General features: G+C 61.2%; 2 protein-coding genes across 4 annotated transcripts; one reads left to right on the top strand and one right to left on the bottom strand.

Moving 5' to 3' along the window:
• The first annotated feature begins 1,651 nt into the window (after positions 1 to 1,651).
• POLR1G (RNA polymerase I subunit G) lies at positions 1,652 to 9,472 on the top strand. The gene is made up of 8 exons (XM_040976503.1): positions 1,652 to 1,707; positions 5,399 to 5,617; positions 5,845 to 6,009; positions 6,650 to 6,708; positions 6,797 to 6,926; positions 7,162 to 7,241; positions 7,535 to 7,676; positions 8,284 to 9,472. Exons 1-8 carry the CDS (start codon positions 1,652 to 1,654, stop codon positions 9,470 to 9,472), a joined length of 2,040 nt encoding a protein of 679 aa, XP_040832437.1.
• Positions 9,473 to 9,517: 45 nt separating this feature from the next.
• On the bottom strand, positions 9,518 to 17,261 carry LOC121153830 (DNA excision repair protein ERCC-1-like). Of its 3 annotated transcripts, XM_040976578.1 has the most exons (10): positions 17,067 to 17,261; positions 16,698 to 16,809; positions 16,237 to 16,461; positions 12,492 to 12,595; positions 11,368 to 11,467; positions 10,971 to 11,047; positions 10,750 to 10,849; positions 10,313 to 10,384; positions 10,122 to 10,190; positions 9,518 to 9,676 (listed from the first exon to the last, which is right to left on the bottom strand). In XM_040976578.1, exons 2-10 carry the CDS (start codon positions 16,800 to 16,802, stop codon positions 9,623 to 9,625), a joined length of 906 nt encoding a protein of 301 aa, XP_040832512.1. In that variant the 5' UTR covers positions 16,803 to 16,809; positions 17,067 to 17,261; the 3' UTR covers positions 9,518 to 9,622. The 3 variants fall into 3 exon arrangements, with proteins under 3 accessions (XP_040832512.1, XP_040832511.1, XP_040832513.1); XM_040976577.1 differs by lacking the exon at positions 17,067 to 17,261 and having other exon boundaries at positions 16,698 to 16,941; XM_040976579.1 differs by lacking the exons at positions 10,313 to 10,384; positions 17,067 to 17,261 and having other exon boundaries at positions 16,698 to 16,941.
• Positions 17,262 to 19,073: the final 1,812 nt, after the last annotated feature.

The following is a 19,073-nucleotide window of genomic DNA, read 5'->3' as shown; positions in this document are numbered from 1 at the left end:
AGTGAGCCAGCAGGCTTCCATTCTGTCTTACAAATAAATTTTGAAAAGAAACACACTGGGGTTGGCGTGGTGACTCAACATTCTAATTCTTCACCTTGCAATGTTGACATCCCATGTGGGCGCCAGTTTGTGTCCTGGCGGCTCCACTTCCCATCCAGCTCCCTGCCTGTGGCCTGGGAAAGCAGCAGAGGACGGCCCAGAGCCTGGGGACCCTGCGCCCACGTGGGAGACCTGGAGGAGGCTCCTGGCTCCTGGCTTCGGATGGGCTTAGGTGCAGCCATTTGGGGAGTGAGTCAGTGAATGGACGATCTTTTCCTTTCTGTCTCTCCTTCCTTTGTAAATCTGCCTTTCAAATAAAAAATAAATATTATTATTATTGGTTTTTTAAAGATTTATTTTATTTTTATTGGAAAGTCAGATATACAGAGAAGAGGAGAGACAGAGAGGAAGATCTTCCGTCTGATGATTCACTCCCCAAGTGGCTGCAATGGCCGGAACTGAGCTGAGGACTTTAGCTGCTAGGCTAACACACCAGGCCTTCTTTACTAACATTGTTGTTATTATTGGAAAGGCAGATTTACAGAAAGAAGGAGAGACACAGAGAGAAAGATCTTCCATCTACTGGTTCACCCCGTAAGTGACCACAACAGCTGGTGGTGAGCCAATCTGAAGCCAGGAGCCAGGAGCCTCCTCCAGGTCTCCCACATGGATGCAGGGTCCCAAGGCTTTGGGCCATCCTTGACTACTTTCCCAGGCCACAAGCAGGGAGCTGGATGGGAAGTGGGGCTGCCAGGATTAGAACCGGTGCCCATACGGGATCCTGGTGCTCGAATAGGGGGGATTAGTCAATCCGGCCATTGTGCCAGGCGCAAAATAAATAAATCTTCACACACACATATACAGTTTCTAAAGACAAAAAAAAAAAAAAAAAAAAAAAAAAAAAAACCCCTTTCCCAGGAGTCAGTGGTGCTGTGTTTCACAGCCAGATCCATCCGGCTACACCCCCTTGCAGGGCCCCGGGGAGGGGTGGGGTGGGCCCCGGCTGTTTGCTTTCCTGTCCCCAGAGTTCCCCATCCAGAAGCTGGCCACACTGCCCCATTGTTCACCGGGGACAGGACGCCGCCGGCCCGTGCTTGTGGTCACCAGCCCAAGTGGGAGGACGCTGGGTCAGCGGGAACCGCTCGAGCCAGCCCCATCTGCAGGGCGGGCCATCCCCATGGCAGCCGCCACGCCTGCCAGCCTCGTCACCTCCCCAGTGTTGGCAGGACAGGCGTGGGCACCCGGGCGGGCCAGGGCAGGCTGATGCCCGCCTCGGTCTGGGAGCCACTGGAACAGAACCTGTCAGGGCTGGCGGCTCACGTGTGTGTGACCTTGGACGGCAGGTCCTTGCCACACCTTGTGCCTCAGTTTCCCCACAATGAGGGGAGGTGACGAACTAGCTCTCCTAGGAGGAGCCCTCTTGGAAGCCTCCAGCATGAGGACCCTGGAACTATCAGCAAGCAAAGCTTGAAGAGCCCCCCTACCCCATTCCCCATCCCCATCTATGTTTGGAAAACTCAGAGTCTATCTTAGGAAAATTCTAGAATGTTCTAGAAAGGAGCAGCTTAGAATTCTCCAGTTTCTCACACTACTTGCTGCCTACCCTGAAACCATGCCAGGACCCAAGGGTTCCGACCTCGTGGAATTGAGGCCAGCGCCCATGGCACAGTGAGTTACACCACCAACTGTGATATGAACACCAGTTCAAGCCCTGGCTGCTCTACTTCCCATCCAGCTCCTTGCTAATGTGCTTGGGAAAAAAGAGGAAGATGGCCCAAGTGCTCAGGCCCCTGTACCCAGATGGGAGACCCAGAAGAAATCTCTGGCTCCCAACTTTGGACCAGCCCAGCACTGGCTGCCACAGCCATTTGGAGAGTGAATCAACAGACAGGAGATCTCTCTCTAATACTGTCTTTTAAATAAAACTAGAATATTAAAAACAAAAAAAAAAATCACAGTATAGGCCTGGCACAGTAGCCTAGTTTCTAAAGTCCTCGCCTTGCACACGCCAGGATCCCGTATGGGTGCCGGTTCGTATCCCAACTGCTCTACTTTCCATCCAGCTCCCTGCCTGTGGCCTGGGAAAGCAGTTGAGGACGGCCCAAAGCCATGGGACCCTGCACCCGCGTGGGAGACCCGGAGGAAGCTCCTGGCTCCTGGCTTCAGATCAGCTCAGCTCAGCTCCTGCCATCGACAGCCATTTGGAGAGTGAACCAGTGGATGGAAGATTTTCCTCTCTGTCTCTCCTCCTCTCTGTATACCTTCCTTTCCAATAAAAATAAATAAATCTGAACTTGAACTGTGGTTATGCAACAAGGTGGAGGAATCCACCATGGGGGGAGGGTTAGGGGGAATCCCAGTACCTATATAACTGTGTCACATACTGCAATGTAATTAATAATAAATAAATAAATCTTAAAAAAAAATTTACGGTGTGACAACACCATCACTGACCTCTGGCTTCATTTCATCTACACAAAGTGTAGGGGGATAAGTTCATGTTGTGGGAGTGTGAGAAGCCATTTCTGCTGAAGCCGTAGGGGAACTCAGGGGCGTCACACCGCCAGAACAAGGTGGGGGGCTGGCCGTGTGAGCTTCAGCTCCCTGCAGCAGCACCCAGGGGATTCAGATACTCAACACCTTGGCAGAAAATGCAGGTGTGTGGATCTCTTTTTTTTTTAATAATTATTTTTTATTTTTATTGGAAAGGCAGATATACACGGAGGAGAGACTGAGAGGAAGATCTTCTGTCCGATGATTCACTCCCCAAGTGGCTGCAACAGACAGAGCTGTGCAAGTCTAAAGCCAGGAGCCAGGAGCCCCTTCCAGGTCTTCCATGCCGGTGCAGGGTCCCAAGGCTTTGGGCTGTTCTCCACTGCTTCCCCAGGCCACAAGCAGGGAGCTGGATGGGAAGTGGGGTCACCTAGATTAGAAAAGGAGCCCATATGGGATGGTGGTGCGTGTTATGCAAGGACTTTAGCTGCTAGATTATCACGCCGGGCCCAGGTGCTTGGATTTCAAAATGTCTGCTTTAAAGCCATCCCATCAGGGCTGCTGCTGGCCTCACAGGTACGCGCCTGCTATGAATTCCGCATTCCACGTGGAGTGGGAACTCCCAACTCCAGCCTCCCGCTCACGGAGTCCCTGGGAGGCTAGCCCACGACGGCTGCAGTCCCTGGGTCCTGCTACCCATGCGGGCGACCTGGACCCGGTTCCTAACCTCTGGCTGTGCCGAGCTGGCCGTTTGCAGGCATTTGGGGCAGTAGATCAGCAGAAGGAGCTGTTCCTCTCTCTCTATTTCATTGTATCTGCCTCTCCAACAAACGCGTAAAAAAGACTTAAAACATCACACTTGACTTTGTGTTTTCTCACGCTCAAACACAACCGCGTCGCGGCTTTTAAAGTCTCGGACACGCGCGCACCACTCGGTCAGTGTCTGCTAACAGACAGGAGCGAGTCCTCGCTGCGGCCCCAGCGTGCACGGTCCGCTGACAGCTCGCAGGAAATGCCCGGCCGGGGCGTGGGGCCCGGGCACCAGAGGGCGCCCCGGGTCCCGGAGGCGCACGGAGCCCTGAGCTCAGGCGCCCGGAATGCGCAGGCGGGTCGGGGCAGGTGCCGCAGTTCCCGAGGCGGGGGAGCGGGGCCGGGCGCGGCGAGGAGGCGGGACGCGGGGGTGGCGCGGGTCGCGTCTCCGTTCCCAGGCCCGGGTCCCTGCCCTCGGCACCCCCAGGCTCTCTTCCTCGGGCTCCCTGCCAAGTCCAGCTTGCCCCTCCCACGGGCTCCTGTCCACCCACGGAGCACCCAGGCCCGGGATTCCCTCTCTGCGCTCCACCCACCTCGCTTGCGCTCCCCACCGGCCTCCTGTGCACCCCAGTCCGGTTCTCTGCGGTTAAGCATGACCGTGGGCTTCCCGGAGGAGGTTTCCTGGGAGGGTGGGAACGCAGACGGGGCGTGGAGCTGGGGATGGGAGGAGCTTCTGCGGATGTCTGTGGGATGAGCTGGGACACTCCTGACACTCCCTGCCTCGGGCCAGTTATCTCTCTTCCCCGTGCCTCAGTTTCCTCGTGCCTGCGTGCGTGCGGATAATGGGAGAATTATACCTTTGGCTGCCAGCGTGGAGCTGGCAGAATCGGGAATTGAGAACAGTGTAGATAAAGCTCGTATCCCTGAGAGCCTTAATTACTGGCCTTGGTTCATTAAGATAACACAGGTACGAGGGAGCCCCGGGCTGGGCTGCTGAGTCCTGGAGCCCTAAATGCCAGCTGTGGGGACCCCCCCACGCCTGAGGCTCTGGGGACAGGCAGGGTGGGCACTGGGTAGGGACCCGCTCTCCAGCCTCAGCTTTCCATCGGTGGGGTAGGGTCCCTGCCTGGGAAAGCCAGACCCCACCACACACACTCACACTGAGCCTGCAGCCCTGAGCCTGCACGCCCCTCAACCAAGGGGGATCCTTTTTACGTCATCACTGGCCACCCCCAAGCCCAGGACTGAGGAAACGCCCCCTCTCCCCCACCTCCTCCATTGCCCCCCCACGACCCGCGCAGGGGGAGCAGCCGGTTCCGCCCTTCCCCAGCCTCAAGGACAGACGGACACCTCCAGAATTAGCCCGGATCCTCTCTTATCTCCCACAATACCTCAGGTCAGGCACGATGGGGGGTGGGAGGAGGTGACATTTCTCACCTCAGGGTCAGGGTGACGAGCCCCGGGAGCCCGGCCGGGTTGGTCAGAAAAGCTGGCTGGAGCCGGAAGGCTAAAAACCCACCCGGAGCGACCAGCCCACTCCGCCGCCCGGTGCGACACCCCAGCTGCCCGACCCCAGCCTCAGTTTCCACCCTCCTCTCTGCGGGACACCCGTGTGCGCTCTCGCGCGGGGCCCTCAGGCCCCTTGGCGGTGACCCCGCGTTCTGGCACGACCTCGGGCAAACCCCAGATTTTCCCACCGGCCCGGGCCACTGGGAGCCCCGGCACGCCTCCGCCAGGGGGCGCGGAGTGTGTAGGGGGGCGGGCGGCGGGTGTCCCTGCTCTGGTTCGGCAGGTCTGACGCCCCGGTTAATGACATGTTGGGGTTCGCTCAGCGGCACACACAGCAGCTGCCTCCGCCCCCACGCAGCCGAGAAGTGGGAGGGGGAGCGCGGGTGGACGGGGGGTGTCCCGAGCGCGCACCCCACTGTCCCTGTCCCAACCAGCGTCTCCCACGTCCCGTGGGAAAGGCGGCAGGGACGGCGACGTGCGCGATCGCCCCCAATCCGAGCTTCCCCTTTCTGCACCTGAGACCCTCCCCAAATCCCACCCAAGCAGCCAGAGTGCCCAGAACCCCTCCTCCCCAAATCCAGCCACTCAAGAATGTTCGCTCCCACAGGTTCGAGTCTCCCCCACCCCCGTTCCGAGAGCTCAAGCAGCCGAGACCCCTTCGTTTCAGCCCATCGGACATCCGAGTTGGAGCCTGCCAGGCGCCCCGCCATCTGCGCACCCCGAATCCCGCCCTGGGACCCGACACCGAGTCCCCTCCCAGGCCCCCCACCCTCTCCCAGGCACGCGGGGTGTCGGGTTCCTCTCGGGGCCGCTGGACCCCAGGAGGGTGGGACTCACGGGTCCGGGGCAGATCCTGGCACCGGGGGATCCCTCCGGCTCCGGCTCCGGCTGCGGGGAGCCGAGGACGGGGCGGGGCAGGCGCCGGGAACAGGTTAGACGACGTGACTCGGGCTGCAGGGAGGCGGGTCCCGCAGGGGCGGGGAGGGGGAGCCGAGGTCGCCACGAGCACCTTGGGACTTGTAGTCCCCCAGTGGCTCGGTGTCCATTTCACAGACAGGAAGGGCGAGGCCGGGGAGCCCGGAGCGATCTGGCCAGCGAGACCCGGCGGCAACGCCTGGATGCCTCCCTCCCTGTGGCTGCCAGCGGGTGCGCCCCGAGCCCCCTTCCCACCTCGTCCAGGCTGTTGGCCTTTAGAGAGGACTGGGACATCGCCAAAGGGTTAGGAAGTTCAAGACTGCGGGAGAACCTGAGTGCCCAGTCCCTAGGTGGAGAAAAGCCTCGTTTAATTGCCCCGGGACTCGGAGCCTCAATCTCCTGCTCGGTAAATAAAAATAAAATTTTTAAAAAGGCGGGGCGGGGGGGATGTGGGGGAGGGCTGCAATTTAAGAACTTTATCAGCCCACCCAGCAAGCGCCCAGTCGAGGGGCTGGACTACAATCCCCAGCAGCCTCCACGGCCTACATCCAGCTTCTCGCCGCCTCGGGCCTTCTGGGAATTGTAGTCCCAGAGCCCTGAGGGGCGGCTCCCTGGAATGCGTGTGCCCCCACGCGCGGCGGGGAGCCGTGTGGAGCCCTCGGGCCCTTCCGTCCGCCCCGGAGAGTCGTCTCCCTCCCGGGGAGCAGAGCGGCCGCCTCCGTCCTGGAGCAGGATCTGAAGTCTTGGCAGAGGAGGAAAGCGGCGCTGACACACCGGCCAGGAATGCAGTCGGGTCACCCCGTCTCGCCGCCGTCCCGCGGCTCCACCCGCCGCCCCACGCGCTCCAGTCCCGGCGGGGCGTGGGGGCGTCCCCCGGGTCCTCGTCCACGTCGGGCCGGGGAGAGGCCGCCGGTCGGGACGCCCCCCTCCCTTCCCTCAACAGCCCTGCCAACGTGGACCACGCGCCACACCAGGTCCTCGCGCGCATCCACGCATGTCACGGTGGGTGCAAGCCCCGCCCCTGGCAGGCCACGCCCTGCGGCCACGCCCCCGACCACAGGCTCCTCCCCCGCGTTTCCCGCTCCCCGAGGCCCCGCCCCCACGCGTCACCGCTCGGCCTGCAGCGTCACCGGCGCCTCCTCGGCCGCCGATCAGCGCTTTGAAGGGAACCGGGAAAGCGCGTCCCTGCGGGCCGCGATCCCTACCTGCTTCTTCCGAACGTCAGCCCAAACCATCGTCCTGTCCCTTTAAGAGCCAAAAAAAAAAAAAAAAATCCTCTCACGGAGACCGCCTCTTGAGGGCGGGGCTGGAATGAACCATACGGAAACCCTGTGGGAGGTCCGCCGAAGCATGGCGAGGCTCCGCTTCCTGAGAATTAGCGACTACGCTGTTTTTTCAGCGATTTTTAGATAATAAGATCGCACTCCTCTCGTGCTGCTGCCGTTCATCGTGGAGATCGCCCCCGGGGCTGCCCCCAGAGCGGTCGGGCGCTCGGCGGCGTCCCCCGCGTTCGGGCGCCATGTGGGCGCTCCCGGGTGAGGCCCCGCCCCCGGCACCCACGTGGTCGGGGCTGGCTGCGGGCGCGCGCGGAGAGGAGTCCCGGATGGCGGGGTCGCAGCCGGGCGGTGAGCGTGCGGGGCGCGGGGGGCTGCTCGGGCGGCCCGGGGCGCTGGGCCGGGCAAGCGGCGGGCGAGGCGGGCGGCACCGGCCTGCTCCATGCCGCCGGCCCCCCGCCAAGGGCCGGAAGTGAGGGTGGAAGTGGGGTGCACCCACAGCGCGTGCGGGGCCGGCCGGCGAGAAAGCATCAACAGCCGTCCTTGTCTCGCAGGGGCCGCTCGGTTCTCTTGTCCCCCCAACTTCACAGCGATGTCCCCGGACCCCGAGACCCCCCGGTTCTCCTTGGAGACGCTGGCGGGCCCGGACGTGGAGGTGTGGCTTATCCAGGCCCCGGCCGACTTCGCCCCGCTCTGGTGAGTGTCGGGGTGCGGGGTGCTGGCCTTGTCCCACCTGATGAGTGTCGGGGTGCGGGGTGCTGGCCTTGTCCCACCTGATGAGTGTCGGGGTGCGGGGTGCTGGCCTTGTCCCACCTGATGAGTGTTGGGGTGCAGAGTGCTGGCCTTGTCCCACCCTGATGAGTGTCGGGGTGCGGGGTGCTGGCCTTGTCCCACCCTGATGAGTGTTGGGGTGCAGGGTGCTGGCCTTGTCCCACCCTGATGAGCGTCGGGGTGCAGGGTGCTGGCCTTGTCCCACCCTGATGAGTGTCGGGGTGCGGGGTGCTGGCCTTGTCCCACCCTGATGAGTGTTGGGGTGCAGGGTGCTGGCCTTGTCCCACCCTGATGAGTGTTGGGGTGCAGGGTGCTGGCCTTGTCCCACCCTGATGAGTGTTGGGGTGCAGGGTGCTGGCCTTGTCCCACCCTGATGAGTGTCGGGGTGCAGGGTGCTGGCCTTGTCCCACCCTGATGAGTGTCGGGGTGCGGGGTGCTGGTCCCATCCCGCTTCGTGTTAGGGTCCTAGGGTGCAGGGTGCTGGCCCAGCTAACGGATCTGACCGAGCCCTCGCCCTCTTTTCTCCCCACAGCCTCAATGGGCGCCTGGTGCCTCTCTCGGGCTCCGGGACGGTCAAAGGCAAGCTGGCGGGCAAGCGACACCGCTACCAGGTCCGCAGCAGCTCCGGACCCGGTGCCGGCGAGGCAACCCTGCTGGCCCGGTCAGCTGAGGCCGACAGCGGACTCACCTGCGCCCCGGCGCCCCTGGGCTGCCTCAGGATATTTGAGGCACCCCAAGAATCCCCGTCAGGGACCCCACTGCAGCCGATCCCAGCTTGCCCCCCACCACGCATCCCTCCGGGCCTGAGGCCGCGGTTCTGTGCCTTTGGAGGCAACCCACCCATCCCAGGGCCTGCCCTGGTCCAGAAGAAGAAACGCAAGAAGCGGATGCCCGAGGCTGTTAATGGGCACATGGCCACAGCTTTGGGGTGTCCGGGAATGACCAGCAGCGAGCCCAAGGCCATGGAGCACGTGGTGGAGGCGCAGTTGGAGACACTCCCCACTAGCACCAAGCGGAGGAAGAAGAAGCTTCCAGGGGGAGAGGGGGCTGGGCCTGAAGTGGGGAGTCCAGAAGCAGAAGACAGGGGGTCGGGATTGGATCCTGCACTTCTGGCCCCGCCTCCAGAAGAGCCGGACCTGTGTTCCCCCAGTAAGAAGAGAAAGAGAGAGACCCAACAGGTGCAGCTGCCAGAGGGGGCCGGAAATGATGCTTTGCCGCAGGTGAAGGAGCAGCAGGAAGAACCCATCCCACTGACCCCCAAGAAGAGGAAGAAAAAGGAGAAGAGACAGAATGTGACACTGGAACCAGACCCCGGGGCCGTGCAGTCAGAAACGGGGTTCCCAGAGCTCGGCGGGGACATGATGGAGCCCGCCTCACCAGGGGCAGCTGGGCCTTGCATGGACGCAGCTCTGATGTCCACCAAGAAAAAGAAGAAAAAGAAGTGGCTAGGGCCAGGGGCAGCAGACCTGGGGACCCCAGGTCCTGCGGAGCCACCGTCAGCTCCGGTGACCCCCGAGAAGGCAGAGCAGAGCCAGCAGGAGGCAACCGAGCTGGGAACAGAGCCTGGGCTGGAGGGCAGCGCGTCCAAGAAGAAGAAGAAGAAAAAGAAGCAGGGTGAGGAGAGCGGGGCCCTGGGGCCGGAGCACCCAGAGGAAACGTCAGAGCCGGTGATGCCACCCACACATGCACCGAAGAGGAAGAGGAAGCTGGAGCCTGTGTAGTTACTCCTGGGGAAACTGAGGCATGGAAACAGTGGAGACTGTACCCAGACTGGCACCCAGACCTGGTGCAGCTTTATTGTAAACAATGGGGAGCTCCGGCCAGCGTCTCCCCGGGGGCTGGTAGGGGGACAGTCCTCGCAGGCTGTGTGCTCACCGGGGCACGCGCAGAAAGGGCTCGTGGAAGACGTCGAAGAGGCGCCGGGCCTGCAGGGCGGGAGGGGGTAGTGCCCAGTCATTAAAGCTGCCTCTTGCAGCCTCTGGAAGTGGGTTCATTTCTTTCCTGCCACCTTCTGGGGGGCGGGGGCCCCTGGATTTGGTCTTAGGCCAGCTGTGTGAGGTCCCTGGGCTGGCCCCCCACCTCACCCATTTGCACCTCCAGACACTGGGATCTGGGGTAGGCGCTGCCTGGGATGTCAGCCTCTGTTGGCAAAGGGGGCTAGGTCCAGGTCCTGGCCTTGCTCTCCATTCTAGCTTCCTGGTAAGACCCTGACAGTGTAAGTGCCAGGGAGGACCCTAGTGGAGTTCCTGGCTTCAGCCTGGCCCAGTGCTGGCTGCTCAGGGCGTCAGTGGAATGAATAAGTCTAATTGACACATGAGTCCTTGCTGATTTGGGGTGCCTGTGCACCCCATGTTCTCTCCCAGGGCTTACCTTCTGGGGGCCCAGACCGGGGCACAAGGCCAGATCATCCCGCGAGGCGGCTGTGAGCTGTTCCAGAGACTGTGACAACGACAGGTGGAGGGCGGGGGGAAGCGCCAGTTACCCAGTCCCAACTGGGCAGGGAGGCGGGAAGGGAGTAGGTGGGAAGCTTCTAGAAGGGGGACAGGGCAGCCAGCGCTTACTCCGAATGTGGCCAGCAGTGTATGGCTGTCAGTTTTGTTGACAGACTTCACAGTGGTGAGGCACTCAGTCACCTAGAAGGGTCGCAGGCCGGGGGTGTTAGGAGAAGGAAAGCCGGCCGGGCTGGACCCCCGAGGGCACAGCCAGGTCACCGCCCAGTGCCAGCAGCACCCCCTGCTGGGTGGGGTCCTCGCTGCACAGTCCACCTCAGCTTTGTTCACTCCTCAGCCAAGGCTTCCTGGTGCCCTGTTGCAAGAGGGGGCAAGCAGGCACAGCCTCCTGGGAAACATCCCTGCTGGGTCAGTGATCATCCAAATGGCCTAGCAGACACCTGACATGGCCTGGGCTCCCTGGAGGAGGCAGCATCAGAGCTGAGATGTGCCAGGTGGGCAACAAGGCTGGGCCTCCCCTCTGGCTGCTGGTGGGTGGGGGGCCTCACCCGGGACAGGAAGTTGTGCTCCAGCTTTTCCATCAGGAGGTCGGCAGGTTTCAGCTCGTAGGCCTTGTAGGTCTCCAGGTAGCGCGCGGCCTCCTCGGGGCTGGACCACAGGGACCCTCGGGTCAGTGCTGAGCACGGGAAGGCTCCCAGGCCCCTGCAGCAGCCACTGCCACGTACACACATCCCAGGCAGAGGGGAGGGTTGGGGAGCCCCAAGCTCACCTCCAGGCCAGGATGAGGGTGCAGTCGGCCAGGATGCACACCTTGGCCAGCTCCTTGAGCGCCTGCTGCGGGTCTTTCTGGAGGAGAGGAGCTTAGTAGGAAAGGCCCTGCCTGGGCCCTCTGCACGCCCCCCACCCCCAGGCACTGGGGCTGGGTCAGGTGTGTGGGCTGCAATGAGGAGCTGCAGGGGGACAGGCCTGGGAGCCATGGGACCAGGACAGAGCAGGGAAGAAGCGATCAAGTGATGAGCTGCTGGGAAAGGGGGCCGCATCTCGCTCCCGGCCCAAAGCGTGGTCTTGTGTCAAGCCTAGAATTTCAATTTGTTTCTACAAGAGCTGGGTGAAGCCCAGTGGTCCCACATCCCAGGTGGGGGCAACATGGCAGGAGCCCCGCTTACCACGTCCACCTGCAGCAGCAGGACGCGCAGGGCGAAGCTCTTGCCCAGGCTCTGCAGGCGCTCGTGGATGTAGTGAGGGTGCAGGTTGTGGTAGCGGAGGCTGGGGGCGGAGAGGGGCCTCAGGGCCTGCACGCCCCCTGAGGGTTTGAGGGTGCAGACACGGGCGGGAGGGGTCTGCAAGCCGGGACCCCGCTGCTCACCGAGGAGGGGAAGGGACTGGCACGAGAATGGGGCATGGGCCTGAGGACTGTCAGACGTCTGCTCACACCTTCCCAGGTCTGTGGGCCCCAGGGAAAAAGCGAGGACTAAATTGGGGTGCGGGGTGGAATCTCCGATCTTGTCAACTCCAGTTGGGAGGCAGATCAAGGAATACAGGTATCCCAGCTCCTCCTCCCTCACACCCAGGGGTCCAGCCCCTCCTCCCTCACACCCAGGGGTCCAGCCCAGACCCTCCTCCCTCACACCCAGGGGTCCAGCCCAGCTCCTCCTCCCTCACACCCAGGGGTCCAGCCCAGACCCTCCTCCCTCACACCCAGGGGTCCAGCCCAGCTCCTCCTCCCTCACACCCAGGGGTCCAGCCCAGACCCTCCTCCCTCACACCCAGGGGTCCAGCCCCTCCTCCCTCACACCAGGGGTGCAGCCCCTCCTCCCTCACACCCAGGGGTCCAGCCCAGCCCCTCCTCCCTCACACCAGGGGTCCAGCACAGCCCCTCCCCCCTCATACCCAGGGGTCCAGCCCAGACCCTCCTCCCTCACACCCAGGGGTCCAGCCCAGACCCTCCTCCCTCACACCCAGGGGTCCAGCCCAGCTCCTCCTCCCTCACACCCAGGGGTCCAGCCCCTCCTCCCTCACACCCAGGGGTCCAGCCCCTCCTCCCTCACACCAGGGGTGCAGCCCCTCCTCCCTCACACCCAGGGGTCCAGCCCAGCCCCTCCTCCCTCACACCAGGGGTCCAGCACAGCCCCTCCTCCCTCATACCCAGGGGTCCAGCCCCTCCTCCCTCACACCCAGGGGTCCAGGCCCCCAGCTCTTATTCCTCTGGGCACCTGCAGGCCAAGATCCTCCCTTCATCCCCAGGGGCCCAGAGCCCAGGCCTTCCAGGAGAGGCCGGCTCCTAGCTCACCTGAGGAAGAGGGCGCAGGTGCTCTGGCCCAGCACATAGTCTGGAAGGACTTCACCGAACTCCCAGGGCACGTTGCGCACAAACTTCAGCACGGGGTTACCTCTCTGCGGAGAGAAGGACAGGTGTTACCCCAGATGACCCCTAGGGCCAGGGCCTGGACCGCGCCCCCTCTTTCCACCCCTGCTCTCCCTCAGGTCCTGTCCCTCCCCAGGGTCCCTCAGGGGAGGGCTGCCTCCAGCATAGCCCTCCCCCGCAACCCCACTCCGCATGCCCTGGCACTCACTGGATGCATCCCCCTGGCTGTCCACCCTGGCTCCTACTTTGGGCCGTACCCTTCAAAGCCCCGGTGTGGGGGTGCGAGACACTCCTTCCTCACTGCCTTCACAAATGGGTTCCCATCCCTGCACCTGCTCTGTCCTGACCCCACCCCACCTCCTCACTCCCTCCCCAGGACACGCTGCAGGCCCTGCAAGGCAAGCTCTGCCACTCAGATCTCCTGAGCAGCTGTCAGACAAAGCAACAGGGACCAGGACAGCCATGTCCACGCTCCTGGGGGCACTGCCACACAGTTCCTGACTCTGAGGCAGGGACACCAGGACAGTGTGTGTGTATGTGTGCAGTGTGACCCTTGACCCCGGGTCCTGAGACACAGGATGACCTGAGACCTTGGTCATTTCCTACATGATAACATCACCCAAGCCCCCTAAGTCCTCAGGAATGTCCCTGCGGTAGGAGCATCCGGTGACCTGCCCAGGCCACACGGGCGAGTCATCACAGTTCCAGCTCCTGACCACCAGGGAGGGGCAGCGCCTGAGGGCAGGTGGCTCACCAAGGGCCAAAGGTATCGCCAGTCCCGTCCGTTCAGGTGCAGAGGACAAGAGCAGGGCTGGCGCTGTGGTGTGAGGCGAGGCAGACCAAGCTGCGACCAGCAGCACTGGCATCCCATGTGGGCACCAAGTCCCCCCGCTGCTCTGCTTCCCATCCAGCTCCCTGCCAAAGCACTTGGGGAAGCAGCGGAGGATGGCCCAAGGGCTTGGGCCCCAGCAGCACCCACTGGCTTCAGCCTGGCCAAGCCTGGGGCCATTGTGGCCCATTGCGCAGTGAATCAGCTGATGGAAGATCTTTCTCTGCTTCCTTCTAACTCTGCTTTTCAAATGAAAAAAAAGAGGCAGAGTGACAAAGACACACATGTTTTTTCACCCACTGACTAGTTTACTATCTCAAATGGCTGCAACAGCGGGGGCTGGGCCAGGCCAAAACCTGGAGCCCAGAACTCCATCTGGGCCTCCCACCCAGGTGGCAGGGGCCCAAGCCCTTGGGCCATCCTCTGTTGGTATGTCAGCAGGGAGCTGGGTCAGGAGTGGAGCAGCCGGGACACACACCGGCACCCATGTGGATTGCTGGCACTGTAGGCAGCAGCTTTGCTTACTGCACCCCAGTACTGGCCACTCCCCAACTTCAATTGTGAAAGCTTTACTTTGTTCACCTTATAGCCAGCCACTGGAGTGGATACAAGCAAAAAGAAGGTGGGGGAGCTTGGGTCTGGAAGTTACACAATCCATTTGGGAATGGATGATGCAGTACAGTGGGTTAAGCAACTTATGGCACTGCCCACGTCCCAGACTGGAGTGTTGTTCTGAATCCTGGCACTCCACTTTTAGTGCAACTTCCTGTTGTTGCAGGCCCAGGAGGCAGCGTTCAAGTGGAAGACCTGCACCGGGCTGCTGGCGTGGGTTGGATCCAGCTCTAGCTATGGCAGCCACAGCAAACAGTGACGGGGCCACCACTGGTACAGCAGATTAAGCTACAGCCTCGGATGCCGGCATCCCACGTCGAAGTGCCGGTTCAAGTCCAATGGCTCTGCTTCCTGCTAGTGCCGCTGGAAAAGCAGCCAGTAACAGCCCAGGGCTGGGGTCCCCACAAGCAGGTGCTGCTGGCAGGTGACAGCCCGGGACTGGGGTCCCCACCAGCCATGTGAAGAGTGAATGAGCAGGTGCTTCCATCTCATTCTCTATGTGAATCTCCATTTCAAATAAATATTTTAAAAATCTTTAGAAAGGCAGTGATGGGTAGTGGGGCCCCCGCCAGCCTCAGCAAGTGACAATGGAATGTAAAGTGACTGGCATGTATCACCAAAAAAACCCAAACATAAATTTAAAAACAACAACATAAAAGAATAAAAAAAAACAAAAACAAAAAAGAATAATAACGAACAACAAAAAAGTGACTGGCATGTAGGTCAATCAGCCTTGGGGGTGGTTTTCCCACAGTGCCTGGCAGGGGTGGGCTTATATCCACACCCCAGAAGATGGCCAACAGGCGGCCACGCCACAGCCTGCGTGCCCATGTGCCAGACGGCCCCATTTCTGATCACAGACAGTGCCAACGAGCCAATGGCTGTGAACTGACAGACACAGCAAGGGTATCATGTCCACCCAGGGCTGCGCCTGCGGGTACAAAGAGGAAAGGGCCGGGGGTGCCAACACGGGAAAAGCCCGCCAGACGTACCTGCTTGGCCTGCAGTGGGGATGGGCGGGTCACCTGGGAACTTTTTTTTTTAATTTATTTATTCTTATTGCAAAATCACAGGTACAGAGAGGAGAGACAGAGAGGAAGATCCTCCGTTCAATGACTCATTCCCCAAGTGAGCACAATGGCTGGTGCTGAGCCCATCCGAAGCCAGGAGCCAGGAGCTTCCACACGGGTGCAGGGTCCCACAGGCAGGGAGCTGGATGGGAAGTGGAGCTGCTGGGATTAGAACCGGCGCCCATATGGGATGCTGGCACATTCAAGGCGAGGACTTTAGCCGCTAGGCCATCGCGCCAGGCTCTCATTTGGGAACTCTTGATTCATTCACTCAAAGGATGGCCCAGGCCATCTGTCCCCAACGGGTGGCCCCAAATCTACATTCCCACCAGCAGGTGTGAAGGCTCCCTCTCACCCCATTTTCAGATGCCTGGCAGCTGAGAAGGGCCTCATCGTGTTTAGGGGTTGTTTATTTTTACTTTTTTTAAGGTTTATTCATTTATTTGAAAGGTACATAGATGTGGGGCAGTGGTAGAGCAAGCTAGCCCTTCACCTGTTGTGCTAGCATCCCTTATGTGCTTGGGTTCAAGTCCCAACAGTTCCCCTTCAATCCAGCTCCCTCTTTATGATCTGGCAAAGCAGCAGAGGATGGGCCAAGCGCTTGGGACCCTGCACTCGCACAGGAGACTTGGAAGAAGCTCCTGGCTCCTGGCTTTGCATCAGCTCAGCTCCAGCCACTGCAGCCATCGTGCAGTCACTGGTTTATTTCCCAAATGGTCCTGACGGCAGAAGCTGAGCCAGAGCAGACCCAGGAGCCAGAAGCATGTTCTAATCTACCATGCCGGGGCACTGCCCCAAGCACTTGAGCCATCCTCCGTGGCTTTCCCCAGCCTGTCAGCAGGAAGCAGCAGCAGAAATGGGATGCCAGCACTGCAGGTGGTGGCTTCACTTGCTGTGCCACAGTCCCCTGCCTGCTCCCCCCGCATTCCGCTACATGTGAACAGCTGGACAAGTCAGAGGACTGGAAACAGCCTACAAACACAGTCACAGCCCCAGCAAAACAGGTGCGAGCACCCTAACCCCCTGGGAGTTGTTGGCTGACTGACTGAAGGAACGAATGAATGGCCACAGGATGGACCTCAGCTCTGCCACCGCCCAGTGCCCACAGTGACCCCTCTAGCTGCTCCCCCTCCTCTGCAGCCCCCCAGGGTCACCTCACCTGCCGGGGGCTCACAATGATGCTATTGGACTTCGTCCCGGGTTTCAGGGCCTGGTTGGGGGCCTCGTCGGCCAGGGGCTCCACGGCCGGGGGGCACGGCGCTGCAGCCTCTGCCGGAGGCCGGGAGATGGCATACTCCGCATAGGTCTGGGGAGCTGGCCGGGCCGGGGTCTCTGGGGTCCCCGAGGTGGCGAGGCTGCGTGTGGATTTGAACAAGGGCTTGGCCTGCAAGGAGGAAGGAAGCCATCAGGGCCGTCTTGGGGGGCAGGGCTGGGTACCCCAAGTGCGGTGCCCCCAGCTCCGGTCATCTCGGAAGCCACCCTGCCATTTCACAGATGTGCAAACTAAGGCCTGCTTTCCCCAAGCCGCCCAGCAGTTCCTAACCCACACCCTGGCAGGTCACCCCGCTTCCTTCCAACACTCACAGCCCCCTGGCCTCCCAGTGCCCGCCCCAGTCGTACCCCAGCGGGAGGGACCGCCTCGTCGTCCAGGGGGATGACGAATCTCTTCCTTACGGGGGCCCCCGCGGCAGGCGGCACCCCCTCCTCAGCTTTTCCGGGTTCCATCAGGAGCCTGCAGAGAAACACGCAGCGGCGGAAGTGACTGAGGCCTCGGCATCTGGGTTACTCGGCCCCGCACTCACAGCTGCGACCCCGACCCTGCCCCTGCCCCGCGACCATCTCGGGGTTCCCTAGCTCTCCGCACCCCGAGTTCGGACAAGCCCCGCCCCCTGGACCGGTCCTCTCTGCGTCGCCCCGCCCCTACGAGCGCCGCACGCTTGGCCCCGCCCACCGCGTGCTCTTGGTCCCGCCCCCAGCTCGGGCTCCTACCTGGATCCCTCGCTCTCTCTAACACCACCGTGATTGGATCCCACAGCTGCCAATCTCCAGCCGTGATCTTTGTTTTTTTTCTCCTTCCCGCTCTGTTGGGCCGGGTCTTCGGGCCCGACGCTCCGCGGCTTCTCACCTCCTCACTGCGCAGCCGCGAGAAACCGGGCCCGGGGATGATCGAGATGTCCCAGCGCTCCGGTGCCTAGCGCGCCCCCAGGCTCGCCGCACTTCCGGCCTCTCTGGCCCTTGAGTCCGCCCCCACAGCACTTGGGGGTAAAGGGGGGCGGTCCCCGCGCGACTCTATGACCTTGGAGGACCGCGCTGCTCCTGGGGCATTGGGAGTTGTGGGTTTGCTCACCTGGGCACCTGTCTCCCCAAGCGGCTCGTCCCTCTGCCCCTATTAAGCGCCTGTATGGGTTGGAATCCACTTGGGCCTCAGTTTCCCTAAACAGAGAGGTGCTTTGTGTGGTGTCCGGATTGGGGGGAGACCCTTGTGTCCCTAGGTAGGGGCGCGCGTCTCGGGTGAGACCCCAGGGGCTTGGAGTAGGCTTGGGGGAGCCCCGGGTCGGCCCAAGGAGGCCGGAAGGCTTCCTGGAGGAAGGGACACCTAGTCCACGGGAGCTGGCTGATGACTTGGAGTTCCCTTAGTCACTTCCTGGGCGGCTGGCATCACTCCGCACTAACTCTGATTACTAAGGGGCCTGCGGCTCGCTGTGGGATTACAACTCTCCTGTATTGTGTCCTTCGAATGGCTTGCTCATATCCTCTGTTCCTTTTACCTTGTGGATTCCAGTTCTGACTCAGTGGAACACGCAACCGGTACTTCCTCCCCGGTTTAAACTTTATTTATTAAGATTTACTTATTTTGCTTGAAAAGTCAGACTTACTGGGAGAGAAGGACAGAGAACAAGATCTTGCGTCTTCTTCTTCACTCCCCAAATGGCCGTGATGGCTGGAACTGAGCTGATCTGGAGCCAAAAGCTCTTCCAGGTCTCCCAGGGGGGTGCAGGGTCCCCAGGCTTTGGGCCATCCTAGACTGCTTTCCCAGGCCACAGGCAGGGAGCTGGATGGGAAGGGGAGCAGACAGGACTAGAACCGGCGCCCTTATGGGATGCCAGTGCTGCGGGTGGAGGATTAGCTTGCTGTGTCACTGCTGGCCCCTTGCATTTCTGTTTTTATCACCTTCCGTATTCCCATGAACACATGGGACTGCCCGCGGGGTGTCTGTGGCTGTGTTGGTTCCTCCTTGTGGCTGGCCTGTGTCACTCCGGGGAGTCCATATCACCCCCACTCTGACCCCACTGGTCACATAGCATGGGGCCCACTCTCGTGACTCACGGTACCTTAAAGCTGCCCCGGGGAAGGTCCTGGGTCTACATGAACTCACCTACTGGCATACCAGGGTTAGGACGTGACCTGCGGTGCATAATAATTCTGTATCACTTCAGTACACGTCTCTACTTAAAGACAGTGTCACACACACCCCCATCTTCCATCCACTGGTTCACTTCCCAAATGCCTGCAACAGCCAGGGCTGCACGAGGGAGCGCGAATCTGTGCCCAGGTCTCTCACCCGTGTGGCAAGGGCCCCGACACTTGAGCCACCTTGCAGATGTACTGCCAGGGAGCTAGATGGGAAGTGGAGCAGCTGGAACTGGAGCCTGCATGTCTGCGTGGCATGTGAGCGTTGCAAGCAGCAGGCTAACCCACGGGTATAGCAGCGACAGCCATGGCGAGGGTGAAGTGTTACCAGGGATCACGGTAAGGAGAATATGAGAATTTTGGCCAAAAAATAACTGCCATTCACTTCCACTGGTAAACAGGAGAATCGGGACAGGGGCTGAGTCTGGGCAGACAGGCCATGGCACCTGCCGGCATGAGTGAGGGCTGGAGAGGGGAGTCGGTTCAGTTGAGTTAGGCATCGACTCCCAGTGGCGTATATGAGAGCTGACAGGACCAGTCCATTGCACCTGCTGGCAGGCACAGGAATCGGGGATGGGGGCTGGC

This window comes from Ochotona curzoniae, unplaced genomic scaffold, assembly GCF_017591425.1.
Source record: "Ochotona curzoniae isolate NIBS_2020 unplaced genomic scaffold, NIBS_Ocur_1.0 contig_2699, whole genome shotgun sequence".
In the NCBI taxonomy this organism is placed as follows: Eukaryota; Metazoa; Chordata; class Mammalia; order Lagomorpha; family Ochotonidae; genus Ochotona; species Ochotona curzoniae.
The sequence above is the reverse complement of the archived record's forward strand: the minus strand, read 5'-3'. Positions and strand labels throughout refer to the sequence as shown.